The sequence below is a fragment of the Euleptes europaea genome, chromosome 16, assembly GCF_029931775.1.
Source record: "Euleptes europaea isolate rEulEur1 chromosome 16, rEulEur1.hap1, whole genome shotgun sequence".
Lineage (NCBI taxonomy): Eukaryota > Metazoa > Chordata > Lepidosauria > Squamata > Sphaerodactylidae > Euleptes > Euleptes europaea.
In genome coordinates, this window is record NC_079327.1 from 22,353,674 (window position 1) to 22,370,702 (window position 17,029).

The 17,029-nt window shown below is 42.8% G+C and overlaps 2 protein-coding genes across 2 annotated transcripts in view; one reads left to right on the top strand and one right to left on the bottom strand.

The window, feature by feature from the left end:
• The window catches only part of PCCA (propionyl-CoA carboxylase subunit alpha), a 306,082-nt gene extending 294,919 nt beyond the window's left edge, over positions 1-11,163 (top strand). The window contains exons 23-24 of the mRNA XM_056861686.1: positions 8,947-9,024; positions 11,076-11,163. Of these exons, the coding sequence (XP_056717664.1) occupies positions 8,947-9,024; positions 11,076-11,144 (147 nt within the window). The 3' untranslated portion in view covers positions 11,145-11,163. The remainder of the gene's footprint in view (positions 1-8,946; positions 9,025-11,075) is intronic.
• On the bottom strand, positions 555-16,730 carry GGACT (gamma-glutamylamine cyclotransferase). Its single transcript, XM_056861687.1, has 2 exons — positions 16,285-16,730; positions 555-1,234 (listed from the first exon to the last, which is right to left on the bottom strand). The coding sequence occupies exons 1-2, from the start codon at positions 16,728-16,730 to the stop codon at positions 1,210-1,212; spliced, it is 471 nt and encodes a 156-aa protein (XP_056717665.1). The 3' UTR covers positions 555-1,209.
• Positions 16,731-17,029: the final 299 nt, after the last annotated feature.

Genomic DNA, 17,029 nt, shown 5'->3' on the forward strand with positions numbered 1-17,029 from the left:
CAGCTGTTACCGTAAATCTCATCCAGTAACTGTATAACCCCCCATTTTGTGGTTCTGAAGGATGAAATTGAGAAATGGAATACGGTGCACTCATCCTTTACCTCTCCAATTTTAGACCCTTGCACATCATTTTCATGCTTTTATTCCAAATCAAACAACATTAATGAGCAACACCACCCTCTGCTAAATTTCTAGCACCAAGGCCACTTTTTTACAATGCTAACATTTTATTTCTTATGGGGGTGGGGGGAACGATCCCCTTCTGTCAAAATCTTAGTGATTTCTTCAGGGTTATTGTTCTTGGTTATGGAGGGGGGGGTGTCATTCCTCTCCCATCTGGCTTAAAAAGCAGGAAATATGCATTTTTTGAAACTAAGAGCGCCCACAAAGCAAATAAGGCCCCAACTTAACTTACAAAAAGAGAGAAGCAAATGACCTTAAGAGGGTTATGTTGCTTTAAATCTTTGTGAAAGAAATGGAGCTGGTATCTTATGGTGGGATATTGGGGGATTTAATAGAAAATAAGAAGTGGTTGGAATCATCAGTGCAACAAAGCAAACTATAAGCTAGAAGATAAAAGTCCCTGGGGAAAGAGACCTCTGAAAATAAATGGGACTTGATAGATTTCCATATCATTTATAACTTCCCTTAATTACACTTGGAAGACTTGCCAGTAAAACTGGAAAATTGGCAGCCTATATCCATTATAGTAATTTTGCCGACCATGGCAAGCAGCTGGCTTTACTGGATTTTATTTCCCATCACTCACAATTAATCATCAGCTGGAGATGTCTGAAACTCTTCAGAACGTAGCAATACTGTGTGACATTTGGGCCTCCTTAAAATGCTAAAATCTGCTGAGTAAATGGGCCGAGCTTTTCCTTCAAGCTAACTCTTTGGTGCAAAGCAGGCCACTGCTTAATGAATGCCACTTTGATAATCGGATGCAAATGTGAACCTTGACCCGGTGTCAAAGGAGAGGACGCAGCAAGCTGGGCGAAAGATATGAGACTCAGATCTGCAAACTTTACACCAATTAGACAGAGCGGAGAAATACATCAGCGCCGATTGGGTTTATCAAAAAGACTGGCGGGGCTTGTGACTGTTTTGTAAGCCTAACATTGAAGACATCCTGTCACAATCATTAAGTCTTTATCAGATGATTCAAGAAAAGTCTTAGGAGAGTGAGCTGGACTCACAAAGATCTCTTCAGCCAGAGTCCTCTTCATTGTACCTTTGAATGTAAGGGGGGAGAAAAGACGACAATTAACACTCCCACTATTGGCTTGCGTGTAGTAAAAACAGATTAAGAAAGTGACTTCACCACATCCCTCTTCCATTTTCCAGGATTTAATTTGTTAAACAAATGGAGCCTTGAGGACACTTCCTTTAGCACCTTGTAACCTTCAAGACTGTATCCCAAGTCCGAAAGTCAATTATACAAACCACCAGTTACTGTATCTATAATCCCAAATTTCATTTCCCGGTAATTTTTCCTCTAATATGTGTGCTTTTTGTTTTTAATTAAATGGAAATCTAGAGAATTTGATGCACAAAATCTTTCTGTGAGGAAATATACTAGTTTTGTTCATAGTCAGTGAACAATGAAATTAAATATTTTTTAATTATCATTTTAATCCCAGCAGTTTCAATTTTGTTTCTTCAGAAGAGTAAATCTGTTTAGATGAAAACTACATTTGTTTTGTGTTTTCTGTATGCCTTTTCTAGAAGCCAGGAGAAAGGGAGGATGGGATACATTATGAACCTCATACGAACAAGAATTCTTCTGGTTTTATTTTTGACTTTTATTTCACCATTTTAGGTCACCACTAAAGGGACAATTAAAATGTAAAAATAATTTTTAATCGGAATGGGATTTCATTGTTGCAAACGGCACTGTAGAGTGTGACTTTTGTGCTTTTTCTGATCAGTATCTTTTAAAAACGCGCAGAAAAGTTATTGAATTTTAAAAAGCCTAACTTAATCCTTAAATGAGGAAAGGGGATATTTTAGAGATCTCTAAGATATTCATTTTCCGGCTTAAATAATACTAGCAGGCAAAAAGATACAAACAATTATGCAGTGAAAGAAACTGAACAAAGCCCAAGAGAATGAATGAAAGAGGAAAGGGAGATATTGGGGGCTAATTTTAGGATTTGCTGCCTTGCAACACAGTGGGGAAAGAGTGCTACAAAGGATTGACATAAAGAACAATTATTAAATGTGAGTGCTTAAGTGACACTTTCCACTAGAGCCGTTTTAAACAAATTGACTGTTATTAGAAGTAATGCCACAGTATTTAAACATTGAGTATCTATGGAAATACAAGTTTCCTCCTAACTAGGCTACTTTTTCTGCAAAGGTCCACTGGGTAATTTCTCTCTAAAGAATAACATTTCAAATTACTTGTGTAAAATATATATGAGTGCAGGCCGGAGACATTGAAGAGGATACATAAAGAAACCAGATTGGGCCCCCGCAGTTCATAGGGGGACCATCTCACAGGTCCCTGTGGGTGTGTATAGGATTAAAGAACCAGCACTGTGGGATCATGTACAAAGCTCAGGGAATCACTAATAACTATTGGGGAGGATAGAAATTTTGAAGACAATTGTGCTGGCACAACTCTGCCTTTGTGAAATCATGTGCTTCCTGAAAGCATGGTTCAAGTTAGTGTAGAAAATGTTGATACATTTGAAGTAATAAAACTAGAGAAGACCCCAGTTTTCAGAATTTTAGGGGGCAGGGTATTGGAAACCAACTTCCTCAGCTTGGAAAACTTGCAGCAATTATAAGTAAAATTGCCATCGCTCTTTAAAGGTCAGCTCGACTTGTAATTACTTTGCCTTGATTCTAGCCTTATGTTGCCGCCAGTTTCTCTTCCTGACTTAGGGACAGAAAGGGCTTCTCTAGGTTTAGTCTTTCACGGTATTTAGAAACAGCTTGAGCTTTCACTGTTAAGAGTGGTGGACTCTAATCTGGATAACTGGGTTTGATTCCCAACTCCTCCACATGAGCAGCGGACACTAATCTGGTGAACCGGGTTGGTTTCCCCACTCCTACACATGAAGCCAGCTGGGTGACCTTGGACTAGTCACACTCTCTCAGCCCCACCTACCTCACAGGAGGGAAGGTGATTATAAACTGATTTTTCCTTAAGTGGTAGAGAAAGTCAGCATATAAAAATCAACTCTTCTTCCTCTTCCTCTTCCTCTTCCTTCTGTGAGTTCTCTGAGAGATCTCAGAAAGACCAGGACCGTTCTAAATTGAGATGGGGGCGGAGGAGGTTGCCCATCAATAAATCCTGGGTTGTCAGCCAAGGCTGGCAACCAGCAGAAGACTTAACCAGGGGACAGGTGCCATTAGTGGCAGTGTCATGACAGCACTGGCAACACAGCGACATCAATTCCAGCCCTACCCGGATGTGACATCATTGTGTAGGGGTGACACACTAGCGTTTTCACAAAGCTATATGGTTTAACAACAGAGTTTGGGGTATGTTAGCTTGGACGAATGCCCTGAGTGACCCCCTGTACAGGTGGCAGAGGTTGCGCTGTTGATAACAGAAATGAAATCAGGGAAAGCCCCTGGGCCGGACGCTATCTCTTCTGAAGTAATCAAAGCTTTTCCGGAGTGGTGGGCCCCGTTCTTAGCTACACTTTTCACTGTTATCAATAGGATGGGTATGATACCTGAAGCCTGGACAAATGCTATAGTGGTTCCCATATTTTAAAAAGGTGATCGCCAGCTCCTTAGCAATTATAGGCCAATCAGTCTTTTATCCATTACTGGGAGTTGTAATAGAGTTTGGGGCAAATGCTAAAGTGTCAGCCATTTCCTCCCAGCATTTCTCTCCTGTTGCCCAGCTAGGTGCAGGAGACAGAGCTGGCGGCGGGCAAGAGGTCTCTTACCAAAAAGAGAAGCCTGGAGCGCCTAACTAAATCTGTTACCCAAAAATCTTTTGTACTGTGTGTACAGATAAAAGTCCAATGCTGAGTTCAGTATGCTTAAACCCATCCATTTCAGTGTGTGGGCGGAATGCCAGTTCAGTATGCAAGATCCATAGAACCTGCCCAATTGGTTGCCTCAGTCATACACAGCCCCCAACCATATGGGACCATCTCAAAGAAAAGACCAGTTGTGTTTCTCTGTGTGATGGCTACACTGGGATGCTTTCACTTTTATCCTGGGCTCTGGGGTGAGTTGAATTGCTGTCCTATATGGGTATATTTTTCATGTAGGAAAAATGACATCAGATGAATACTATTGTGTCTGCTTCGTTTCATGTTAAGTACAATAGGAATTTCTGGTGGGTTTTGATGATCTTGGACTAGATGACCCTGGAATAGATGGACTAGATGACCATGGTGGTCCCTTCCAACTCTATGATTCTATGATGACACATATGATTCTCTGTGTGTGTGCGTGCCGTCAAGTCACAGCTGACTTATGGTGACCCCTTTGCAGTTTTCAAGGCAAAAAACATTCGGAGGTGGTTTGCCATTGCCTTCCTCCACATGAGCTGAGAGAGTTCTGAGAGACCTGTGAATGGGCCAAGGTCACCCAGCAGGCTTCATGTGGAGGAGTGGGGAATTGAACCTGGTTCTCCGGTTTAGAGTCCGATGCTCTTAACCAGTACAGCACACTCGCTATGACAGTGTAGACATGAGATACTTTCCTACACAGAATTAATATCTGTTTAGCACTGTTATTATTCTCTATGGGACCACCCATAGAAGGAGCATAAGCAAAAATTACAGACCTCTGCCCCAATTTCTAAAGAGGAGAAAATACAGGAAGGGGATATTTGGGCAGATACAGTAACATATGATTAGACTTTTTTTTTTATTTGTGGTAAAGTATAATAAGAGATTCAGCCTAAAGCTTAGGAAAAAAGTAAACTTTTTTCACTGTAATATGAAAACATTTTATATCTTATTCCTAAAACTGATTTTAGGAATAAACTGATTTGTTGGACTGATTTTAGTGGAACTGCCCAATTCTTATTGTACTGAGAAAAGAGTTGTTTGGCTGTCAAAAGAGAAGTTCGAATTTGAACAAAGTATTTTGTTTTGGGGGATCAAACAGAAAATCACTGTCAGTATTTCAAGAGGCAAATTTCAGATTGAGCATCCCTGGTCATCCCTGGTGATTTCTAAAGGAGTGCCCAAAACTTTTATTCATGTCCATTTTAGTTTTTAGTTTTTTTTTTCTTTAAAACCCCCCCAATGATAATTAAAACATAAGTTAATTTTCTTGATGATAGTTTTTCTTAATTACCACTGATACCAACGGGAAACACAGTTGGAACACATGAACTGAATGAGACATTTTGGCCCATCGTAATCTGTATTGTCTACTCCGACTGCCAGCAGCTCCGCAGAGTCTCAAGTGGAAGTCTTTCACATCTCCTGCTATCTTGTCCCTATAACTGGAGATGCTAAAGATTCAACCTGGATACCAAGCAGATGTTCTACCACTGAGCCACACCCCCTCCCCTATAGCTTTCCAGCAAAAAAATGTTTATCTCACCCATCTAGATAAAATTCTCAGGGATTGTACCCATCGCCCAAAGAAATCCCCTTGCTAAATTTTAGGCAGATAGGAGAAAGCATCCTTGTTGTATATGCAGTTAAAATTCTCACTTGCAAGGCAGGCACGAAGGTTCACTGCAATTTAAGCAAGCGGGGTCGTAGCTGGGGGGGGGGTGAGGAGGGCACCTGGCCCGCTCCTCCTGTAGGAGATGTAGTTCTGCCACCCTCTCTGCATGCCACAGGGGCGGTGGCTGCCCTCCTCACCCCGCTCTTAGCTACGGCCCTGTAAGCAAGTAGTTAGTAAGCACAAATAATACACATAGCATAGGGGGAATCCTTTTGTACATACAAGAGTCCACCCATTAATAAAGTGACAGCAAGGGAACCTATGAAGGACACCAGACCCTACCACTTTTGATACCTTACTTTACTGAAATTTGGTGCGTAAAGAATCTTTCCCCCCAATCCAGCTTTGATATTGGAAGTGAGCCTGCTTGGGAGGAAAATGCTAAAAGAAACTGAATACAGCTGTGAACAGTGCATACCAGGATTATCCATCACAGCTAGTTCAGCCCTTAGTTTAATTAATTAAAAGTGTCTGGTGTTTTCCCTATGGTTAACAGCACTGGGTAGATGGGGGGGGGGAATCAGTGTAGAATTCTATCACTTCACTCTGAGACTATGAAGAATTACTGCAACGCCCAAAGACCCTATCACCATGCTGAGAGCCAGCATGGTGTAATGGTTAGACTGTCCGATTGGGATCTGGGCACCCCCAGGATCTAATTCCCACTCTGGTATTTTAAGATCACTGGATTACCCTGGGCCATTCACTCGTAGCCTCACAGGGTGGTTGTTGTGAGGATAAAGTGGAATCTGCAAAAGGGGTCATAAGACTTCTGCTTTAGGTCCCCATAAGGGAGAAAAGCAGGATATAAATATAAAATAAATGTAAAGGCCCAAGTCTAAATGCTGTTCCTTTTTCTGGATTTACAACTCCACTATACCTTGTGATTAACTTTTTTCCCCTCAAGGGCCACAGAATCTGGTTCCTCTCCACATAATTTATTGTTCTTGTACACAGAGTGACGTATCTACATTGTATAGAGAGATGTGAAGAGAAAGAGAAGATGGATTTGAATAGTTTTCACGAATTGGTATCAGATGCATGAAGATGCCAAGAAAAGATGAAAGAAGTGAGGAACAGTTGGTGGGGCAAGAAAGAATAGGTGTACGAAGACTCCAACTTAGTTCTGCTGGATAAAGGCAGCAGGTGTGCTGGGGGGAGAGACAAAAGTCCGGTGGTGATGAGAATTAGTGTAACAAATACATTTATTCATGCAATAGATCTGTTCTGCCATTGTCATTTAATAAGGTGCTTCTGGGGACAAAATTGCATAAGTGGGTGGTATAATCTTGAGGATAGAATTTCACAGTTACAATTATACATATCTATTATTTAGTTCCTGTGCCCAATATATATCAGGCCACTTATAGGAAGTATCTCATATTGCTCCCGTCTCTGGCTTTGGAATAGTATAAAGTCGCCAAAGGATGTGGGGAACGTCTGTGTTTTTCTCTTTGTCCTCAGGGTCTTGTGTTTCCTGCATGGGGCGGCATGCTTTGTATCCCCTCGTTCAAAATGAACATTTAATTTTCCGATCTGATACGGGGAGAAATAATGTACACCACCTGTAAATTGTGATGTTTGACTTTGTTGGGGAAACGATATTCTCTGTAAGGGAACAAAATTGCCCATCTTCCTGGAAAGCTGCGACTCCTATCAGGTAGAAATATCTTGTCAGCACAAGATGGACCTGTGCCTACCCCACGCCATCTGGTTTTAGAGGAATTTTATTGGAAATCCATGGAGCTTCCCATTGGGTTTCTGGCTACCCTGAGCTTGTATACATCTGTTAGTAGAGTTCAAACAGTCAGATATGGGAAGCGAGAGTGTGACTCTGAAAGAGTACAGAGAGGGGATGTTTGTCGTTCTGGCAGTGTAAAACTTTCCTGATAGACACAAATTGGTGTCTTCCTGTAAACCTGGAAGATACCGTGGGCTGATGTTGTAGCTATGTGCGTATATGTGTACTCTTCCCTAAAACCGAAAAAAAATAAATTATATTTTGCACCAAGTTGAATTCTGTGGCCTGTATGACTGATGCCAGTATTTGGTTTGTGTCAATCTGCATTAATTTAATGACTTACTTGCTATATGTCTGTCCCACTATTCATCTTTGCTTGAAGCGGTTTACAGTGAAATCAAGCAGTTGAAAAACCATCCAGAACCTGGCCTCTGAAAACGGTAGCCAAAACAAACCCCAGACAGAACAATTACAGCCAAGTCAGGCTAAAGCTCGCCTAAACGATACAACCTTAACCTGCCCTGGGAATGGGGTAAGAGAGGAGACTGTCTTCATTTCAACTGGCGGCCCTTTGTGCAGGGCTGCCACAGGTCTCCCCTCCTTCAAGAAGTAGTGTTGCCAACCTCCAAGTGCTAGCTGGAGATCTGCTATTACAACTATCTCCAGCCGATAGAGACCAGTTCACCTGGAGAAAATGGCAATTGGACACTATGGCATTGAAGTCCCTCCCCTCCCCCAAAATCCTCCAGGTATTTCCCAATCCGGAGCTGGCGACCCTATCAAGAAGCGGAGAAAGAAAGAGCAAGCCTTGTTATGAAGGACCATATGAACTCATGTAAGGAGAAGGAGTCCTTCAAGCATGCATGATCCAGATCACAAAGGAGAAACATGACGCTAAGGAAATCTACAACTGTGCTTTTAAAAAGAAAGAACATCTCAAGATGCTGAATTCTGTACTAAAATATGCACTTGCATAGATCTGTGACATGTGCATAGCCCTGATTGTAAACAGGATCCGTATTCTGCATATAGTGTAAATTGGATGCTTTAAGGCCCCTAACAGTGCTATCCTAAGTAGAGTTACCCCAAGACTTCAATAGACTAAGAAGGTTTGCGACTCTGCTTAGGATGACTTTTCCTATAGGCAAGTATCAAAAAATCTAAAATCACCTCCTAGATCTGTGGAATCTGGGTTTATATCTTCACCAAAGATTAATGCATCATGTTTTGATGTGGTGTTTGAACTGTGAATACAGAAGACAAACTGTCCTGTATGTGGGATAGGACTTACCTTTTAAATTTTTGGAATATCTAATCAATGATAGCAGTATTTTATATATTTTATTACACTGTTACATTTTCTTCATTTAGGAAAGGAATATGCCGCCTCTCTAGAGCTCTACTTGAAGCAGTTCACAAAGTGAAGTCCTACAAACCACCAGCATAAAAATCATCAATTTGGTCTGGTCTTCACTAGCACCTCATCCCTCTGCATTTTAGGCAATACTTGACAGCATTTTAACCTTTTTTCTGTTTTTAACCAGGTTGTTGAAGGGCAGGAGATCTGTGTGATTGAAGCTATGAAGATGCAGAACAGTTTATCTGCTGCTAAAACTGGCAAGGTATGCTTCATTATACAATTGGAAGCTTTGGGGGCACTTGTCATGTTGAAGACGGGTTGCATTTTTTTAAAAAAAGAGGATGAAAATAGACATAATTATTCTTCAGAATATTTTTTTTAACATTGGCATCAGTCTTGAACTGCATGGTATGATTCTGGAACTGTGGTGGGCACACCAGGCTTTGGATTTAGAAATGTTTATCAGTTGTTCAAAATGAATTAGTCTTGGCTGAAACCTGGGTTCCCCCCCCCCCCCCAGATTTGGGCCTAGGCCACAATCCAACATATGAGTTAAGATCATTTAAGCACGCTTAACTTCAAATTGGAATGTGGCCCTAGAAAACCATAATTCGTGCCTTTTCTCATTTCAGGAATTTGACTACAGTTCAGCTGTTTTCATTTATGTACTAGAAGTTCCCAAAATGTGCCATGCACAGTTGGACCTGTTACCCACAATACATGGCACATGGCTTGTGTGCTACCAGGCGTTCTTTTGAATTCTTTTCCCCGGTGAACAGCGGCTTGCTGCTCATTTTCGTGCCAAGTTTAAAAGTGGTTTATCATTTGGGTCAGGAGTTGCTTGTGTGTGTGTGTGTGTGTGTGTGTGTTCCCCTCTACAGACAACAGTATACGCACTGAAATGAGCACATGTTGAGGGGAAGTGGGCATGAGCATGCTGGCCTCACTCCCTGCATACAGTGCTGTGGCTTAGTGGTAGAGCATCTGCTTGGCATGCAGAAGGTCCCAGGTTCAATCCCTGGCATCTCCAGTTAAAGGGACTAGGCGAGTAGGTGATGTGAAAGACCTCTGCCTGAGACCCTGGAGAGCCCCTGCCGGTCTGAGTAGACAATACTGACTTTGATGGACCAAATGTCCGGTTCAGTATAAGGCAGCTTCATGTGTTCACCAAAGTCTGCACACACAAACTCCATCTCCATGGTCTGGAGAACCACTTCTTAGAGCATTCCCAAGCACAGAGACAGGGACAGCATGGCATAGTGGATAGGAGCCGCGGTCTCTAATCTGGAGAACTGGGTTTGATTCCCCCCTTCTCCACATGAGTGGCGGACACTAATCAGGTGAACTGGGTTGGTTTCCCCGCTCCTACCCATGAAGCCTGGTTGGTGACCTTGGGCCAGTCACAGCTCTCTTAGAGCTCTCTCAGCCCCACCTACCTCACAAGGTGTCTGTTGTGGGGAGAGGAAGGGAAGGAGATTGTAAGCCTGTTTGATTCTCCTTAAAAAGGTAGAGAAAATTGGCATATAAAAACCAAGTCATCGTCTTCTTCTTCTCCTCCTCCTCCCCCCATGTCTCTACCTGCCTTGATTGCAGGGTGCATATTTACTTCATTTATACCCTGCCTTTCTCCCCAATGGGAACCCAAAGTAGCTTACGTCATTCTCCTCTCCTCCATTTTATCCTCACAACAACCCTGAGAGGTACGCTAGGCTGAGAGAATATAATTGGCCCAAGTTGGGATTTGAACCTGGGTCTCCCAGAATCAGCCCTTGTAACCACTTCACCTCTGGCTTTCTTATGATGATGACACTATCAGTAGGGTTGCCAGGTCCCTCTTTGCCATCAAAGGGAGGTTTTTGGGGTGGAGCCTGAGGAGGGCAGGGTATGGGCAGGGACTTCAATGCCATAGAGTCCAATTGACAAAGCAGCAATTTTCTCCAGGTGAACTGATCTCTATCAGCTGGAGATCAGTTGTAATAGCGGGAGATCTCCAGCTACTACCTGGACATTGGCAACCCAACTGCCATGGGGGGAGGAGGGAAGCACCAAGAGCGGAGGCGTGCTCAGAGTGGGGGAGGGGAGGAGAATGAAGAGTGGGTGGGACCAAGGCCCATTCAGTTTTTGATTTGTGGTTTTGAGATGTGAGGTAGGCCCTATCTCTTCTGCTGTTGGCTGTGCAATACAAAAAGAATAAATGACGGATTCCCATCATTTGTGAGGTGGGCTGCATCTATTTCTAGCATCCAGGGGAAAAATGCTTGCCTGGCCCTGTTTTCAGAATAGTATTTAATTATCCCTTTCTTTACACTGCAGGTGAAAGCCGTGCACTGCAAGGCCGGCGAAACTGTTGGGGAAGGAGACGAGCTGGTGGAACTAGAATAAAACAATTTCTTTCACGTCAATGAGGGACTTGGCGGCTGCATTTCGAGAACTCCACAAACTCTATTGAAACAGAAGTTTTCTGGCATGGGGCTGACCGCAGCTTGATTGCTGTGCTCACGCTTCCCTCGCTGTTCCTTCTTGGCCTCCTAGGCGGAGCATAATTGAACACCACCCTGTTTGATCAAGCTCCAATTCTGAGTTAGGATTTAACCAAACTAGAGAATTCCGGCTTCTGGGTGGGAACAAGGTCCATTTGAGGAGGAGCCTGTATTTGGATATCATGACAAACTAGAGCGGAACGCAGCCAAGTATCTCCACTCCCAAAATCAGTTGAGTTTCAACAACAGAATTACGATTCAGTGCTATGACATGTGTTCTTCACAATGCATATTGCCCAAGGGGCTAAGGGCTGTGTGGCGAACCCTGCAGAGACTTTGCATTAAATTTACCCCTGCTTCTCTGACTTCACTCCTTTTACAAACATCTGTACATATGAGATTTGTAATTCTCTTCTGGTGTCAAACAATCAATAAAACCAAGCATTTGAATATAAACGCTGTATGTGTCATCCGATTTCTTTTGCAGCACTGATGTTTTAATCCTAAGGGAGGCTGCAGCTAGGAAGTGGAATGAGAGGTCAAGTGACCTTCAGATGGCAGGCAAGGGGGACAGTTTTAAATTGTCCTCCTACATAAAAATGTCTTCTAAGCAAAGAACAAGCGCAGGACAAGCGCTCGTGTGCTAGTCTTCTTGCAAGGCAGAGATTTTAAGAAAACAGTATTCCTCACCTGCGGTCTGAAGTGGTATAGTCCATTCCATCCTTGTCAGGTCTCTACCATATCTATCCTTGGCATAAAGAGCACATCCTCAACCATATTTGACCTCTGTTGACTTAGGGTTGAAGCCAGACTAAATTTTCCAGTAACAAAATGGAAATTTCTCGCTTTCCCCCCTCCCAGTGCAGCCCACTGATCTCCACAAAATGCTGCTCCTAGGAGATAGCTGAACCTGAGGAATGACATGTGGGGGATCGATGGAAATTGCCAGCTCTTAGCATACATCGTGTTTTAGAACGGATTGGGTTTTGCATCTTGTAGTCTGTGTTCCAAGTCTCTTGATGTCTGACTATTGCTAGCCCTAAGAATGCCCTAGGCTTCCTACAGAATCCACTGCTGTTGAAGATATTGTTTAAAAATAATGATAAGTGTGAGCTAAAGCTCAGACCAATGGCCTGCCTCAAACTGAACCTCTCCTTTCCTTGTGAGACAGAATTCCTAGACGCCGCAGTATCTCTTGCCGGCCTTCAATATCCACCCTGAGAAAGAGTTCTGTGTAACTCAGAAGTCCACTTGTATATTGAACACCAGTTACCCCATAAAGGTGTTACGCGTCAAAGCCTTTTTGTCTTTTAAAAGGTACTAGATCTTTTTTTTATCAGAATAGCTCTTTGACTTTTGTTTCATGAACTATGCCACATTTCCTTTTGTCCATTTTTTCAATTTTTAACACAAGGGAGCAATAATAAATAATAATAATAAACTTTTATTTCTACCCCGCCCTCCCCTGGCCAAGCTGGGCTCAGGGCAGCTGCCGTCATATTTAATATACAATAAACATCAGTTACAAAATTTTAAACTGAACATTAAAACATTCTAACACGTTTGGAGATTAAATTTTCTTCTCATTCTGCCTTTGGCACCCATTTGGATCCCAGTAGGGAGAGATGTTATTATGGTGCCGTATCTCATACCTCGCATATCTCTTCTTCTCAATGTGGTGAGGCTATGGGGGCAGTGAGCAAACCGGGCTCGTAGGAAGAAGTGTGGCTGTGCGATCGTTCCAATTTTAGTACATGTGCTGCCGAAGCGAGCACATGTGTGCATTGTGAAGGTTTGGCAGGCGGGCTCAACAAAGGCAGTCTAACCTTGACTGTAGGGCCGCTTTACTATTTCCATCAACAGCTGATGCTTTTGACCGCCACCACATCTATGCCATTGAGAGCACTATCCAGTGATAACACCCACTTCATCTGTTAGCAGAGTATTTTAAGACCTTAAGAATACTGTATTGAACTTGGCCAGGGTTAGCCATCCCTAAAGTGGTGGCTTCAGGAAGATTTTAGAATAGGGAGGAGAAGGGTGTTGTTTTCCTGCCGCCCTGTCTGTGTGTAATTTTTTTTTACAAAAAAAGCATGAACATTCCAGCAAAGGCTGCTTAGATACTTAAATTGAATATTTGTTGGGGCATAACATTGTCATACCCCCCTGATTAATTTCTTGTAGTGTGCCAGCCAGCTACATTTAAACAAATCCCTGAGCGTAGATTTAATTAAAAACAACTCCAAAAGTTTCAGTACAGGCTATGGAAACACATTATCAAAGTGATCTCTTTTATAATTTTGTACGTTCATGATTTTTAAAAAAGTGGTACAATTTTTTATCATTTTACAATTAGAGGGTTCGCTCCTCAACTAGTATAAAGGAATCCTTAGAACCAACCTCCATGATGATAAATTCTGGATTTTGTCAAAACAGCCTTTATCACTACCAAATTATAATTTAAATAGGTAATGTAAAGGTCCCCTGTGCAAGCACCAGGTTATTCCTGACCCATGGGGTGATGTCACATCTCGACGTTTCCTAGGCAGACTTTTGTTTTACGGGGTGGTTTGCCAGTGCCTTCCCCAGTCATCTTCCCTTTACCCCCAGCAAGCTGGGTCCTCATTTTACCGACCTCGGAAGGATGGAAGGCTGAGTCAACCTTGAGCCGGATACCTGAAACCAACTTACGTTGGGATCGAACTCCTTGTTTAAAAGCTTGGAAGTTTAAGCACAATAGAAGAAGAGCAAAGGTGAAAGCAATGGTAAAACAGACCTATGACACATGAACACATGAAGCTGCCTTATACTGAATCAGACCCTTGGTCCCTTTAAGTCAGTATGGTCTACTCAGACTGGCAGCGGCTCTCCAGGGTCTCAGGCGGAGGTCTTTCACATCACCTACATGCCTAGTCCCTTTAACTGGAGATGCCGGGGTTGAACCTGGGACCTTTTACACACCAAGCAGATGCTCTACCACTGAGCCACGGCCGCTCCCCAAAGGACAAAGCAACTGCATGTGTACAAATGTGTAAAATTCATCCAATTCATAAAATGAGCACCAGTCACAAGAAGTGGTTCCATGTGAGTATTCAATATGAACAACGGCTCCTTCTGCACATGACAGGTACTGTAAGGGATCACTTGAAGCCTGGATTTTAAAACCCACACAGGATATGGTTTTCCTTCAAGGAGGATGGAGCTTTTTGGTTCAGCAGTAGCCAGTGTTCCCAATCTCTACCCTCTTGCCCATGTGTATGTTCAGCACTGCTGAGCTCCAAGACAAATGAGGGTCACCAATCTCCAGGTGGTGGCTGGAGATCTCCAGCTATTACAACTGATCTCCAGCCGATAGAGATCAGTTCCCCTGGAGAAAAGAGCCAGCTTTGGCAATTGGACTCTTATTGAAGTCCCTCCCCTCCTCAAACCCCGCCCTCCTCAGGCTCCACCCAAAAAAAATCTCCCACCCGTGGCGAAGAGGGACCTGGCAACCCTAAAGACAAATGAGGGTGCTAAGCCATGTAGCTGATTCAAAACGCCACCCCCTGATCAGCAGTCAAGAATAATAATAGCAAACAATGTAGATTTTGCAAAGTAATGCAGTGTAATCTAGGGTTAATTGTGCAGATGAAGCACAGCTGTTAGGTAGGGGAGCATAAATATACTAAAGCGCATAATGGTAAAGAAATCTAATCTGGCTAGGAAAAGAGCCAGTGAGGGAAATAGAAAGGTGGTGCCCTGGTAGCAGAAACACCACCTGAGTACCCAGCATGTGAGCAGGCTTCCCTGCTCTCTACCCGCTTCTTTATTGTTGCTGCAGCATCTGCGGTGACTGAATTCCTTGGCAGCACATCAACCCCATTTGCATCTCTGGAGCAATGCTCATCGCTCCACACCAGAACAATGCCATGGCATGAAAGGCTGGTCCATGGGCAACACTGCCCAGCCCTCCTGGCTCGCTGTCAGGTACTGCAACCCAGAGACTTGGACTTCTGGAGCTTAACTGAGCACATCTTTGTTGGTGGCTCGATTCCTTTCATGAACTCATTCATGTCTCAAAAGAAACCCTTTAATCAAGTGCTAAGAACCATTTTGTGGCTTATGTGAATGTTGTGCAGTAATGAAAAAATTTATACTGAGCTTGAGCAGTGTGTCTCCCCCCGCAGTAAATTGCCAAATACAGCAGAATTTCCTTTCTGCTGTGCAAAAGAAAAAGAAAAATCTTAATGTAAGCCAAGAACTATTCTCTTATTCAGTGGCAAAGTTCTGTTATCTAGCCAGCAAGATATGGAAATCCTCAGCTGAGGTTTTAAAATTGTAACTTTGTACTGATATCTGCTGTTCAAATGACTGTAAATAAACTAAACGGAACTGAACCAAGAACTATAGTTAAGACAACTACATCTCGCCTGTTATTTATCCTACTTGATTAAAGCAAGTGAAAGTTTGAAGGGCTCTTTAAACCAACTGTTTCTTGGTCAGAATCCATGGCTTGGGTCCAAATGGGTCTGCCAAGAGCAGTGCCAATGTAAGCTGGCAGAGGAGAGAAGTTTCTACTGATTTCCCCTCTCCCAGTGCAGACCCCACTGCGCCCCTCATACTGATTGTGAGGGTCCCTTGATCCCCAGGAGCAGAATTTTGTGGGGGGGGGGGCTCAGTGGGATGCATTAGGAGTGGGGTGATGGGGATGTCGTGTTCCACCAGCTTCCACCTGATGGTAGAAGTTTGGATTCCACCCATTAGTGCTTTCTTTCACCACAGAGTGCTACATAGTTCATTCAATTTCTCTGATCAATATAAGCAGTTTGTTTTCGTTTTAAACTCATTTACAACACTTATCATAAACATTAATACACTGTCCCTTGCTACAGAATCAGATTTTATAATCCCTATTCCAGGATGAGCTACCTTTAAACTATAATGTATCTTAATTAAAATAATGTTTTAGATATTAATTTCCCTTTAGAAGGCCTTTAATTTTTTAAAAATCAACCATTTTCGATCACTGATTTTTATCCACCCTCTTTTCCCGTAGTACGTACAGAAGTCCGTGTTTCCCAAAAGAATCGTAATTGGCATAGTAAGGGAGATTTATCCATTCAGGCTGGTAAGTTGTAGTGCTGTACACATCGCATTCCAGAATGCTGTTAACAGCTGGCCTCTCTTCAGGTGCGCTGCTTGTACCTTCCCACTCAAGTATTTCAATTCTCATCGGAGTACGCTGATACATGTTAGGGCAGTCTTCGAATTCATCAAGGAATTGCAGCATCTGGTCGTCAACACAGTAAATCTCTCCTGCAACACGGTGCCCCGTTCCTGGGGTGTTCAGCAAAAAAGGAATGTTGTATTTCCCTGCAATCACCAGAGGATATTTCTCCACGGTGAGTCCTCGGCCCTGGAACTTGGCTGTTCCATGAGTCCTGTCTGTCATGCTATGGTAGTTCGGCTGCCCTTTCTTAAGGGTTCCGTAAACAAAGACACGGGCCATTCTTCCAACTGAAGAAACTTAAAAATTAAAAAAAAACCTGTTATTAAATTATTGCACTTGTATTTTTTTTTCCAAAACCTGTCTTTTGGCAGACCAAAATTTGGAAATACAGCAGTTTAAAAAGAAGCTAGACAATCTCAAGCCACTATGTGAGTCTAAAGGCAAAAATGTAACCATTGTAAAAATAAATATTTTATGGGTCTTGTCTGACATTTTGCTATGTGGCCACTACCTCCTTAGTTACCAGGGATGGACTCATACCTTCAAATCCATCAACGCAGTTCTGTGCCTGGCCACTA

Excerpts from the sequence above, each read along its gene's own strand:
- GGACT (XM_056861687.1), bottom strand. The coding sequence starts at position 16,730 with ATGGCCCGTGTCTTTGTTTACGGAACCCTTAAGAAAGGGCAGCCGAAC. Across the intron at positions 1,235-16,284 it reads TTTGGGAAACACGGACTTCT|GTACAATGAAGAGGACTCTG; the intron begins GTACGTACTACG and ends TTACATTCAAAG.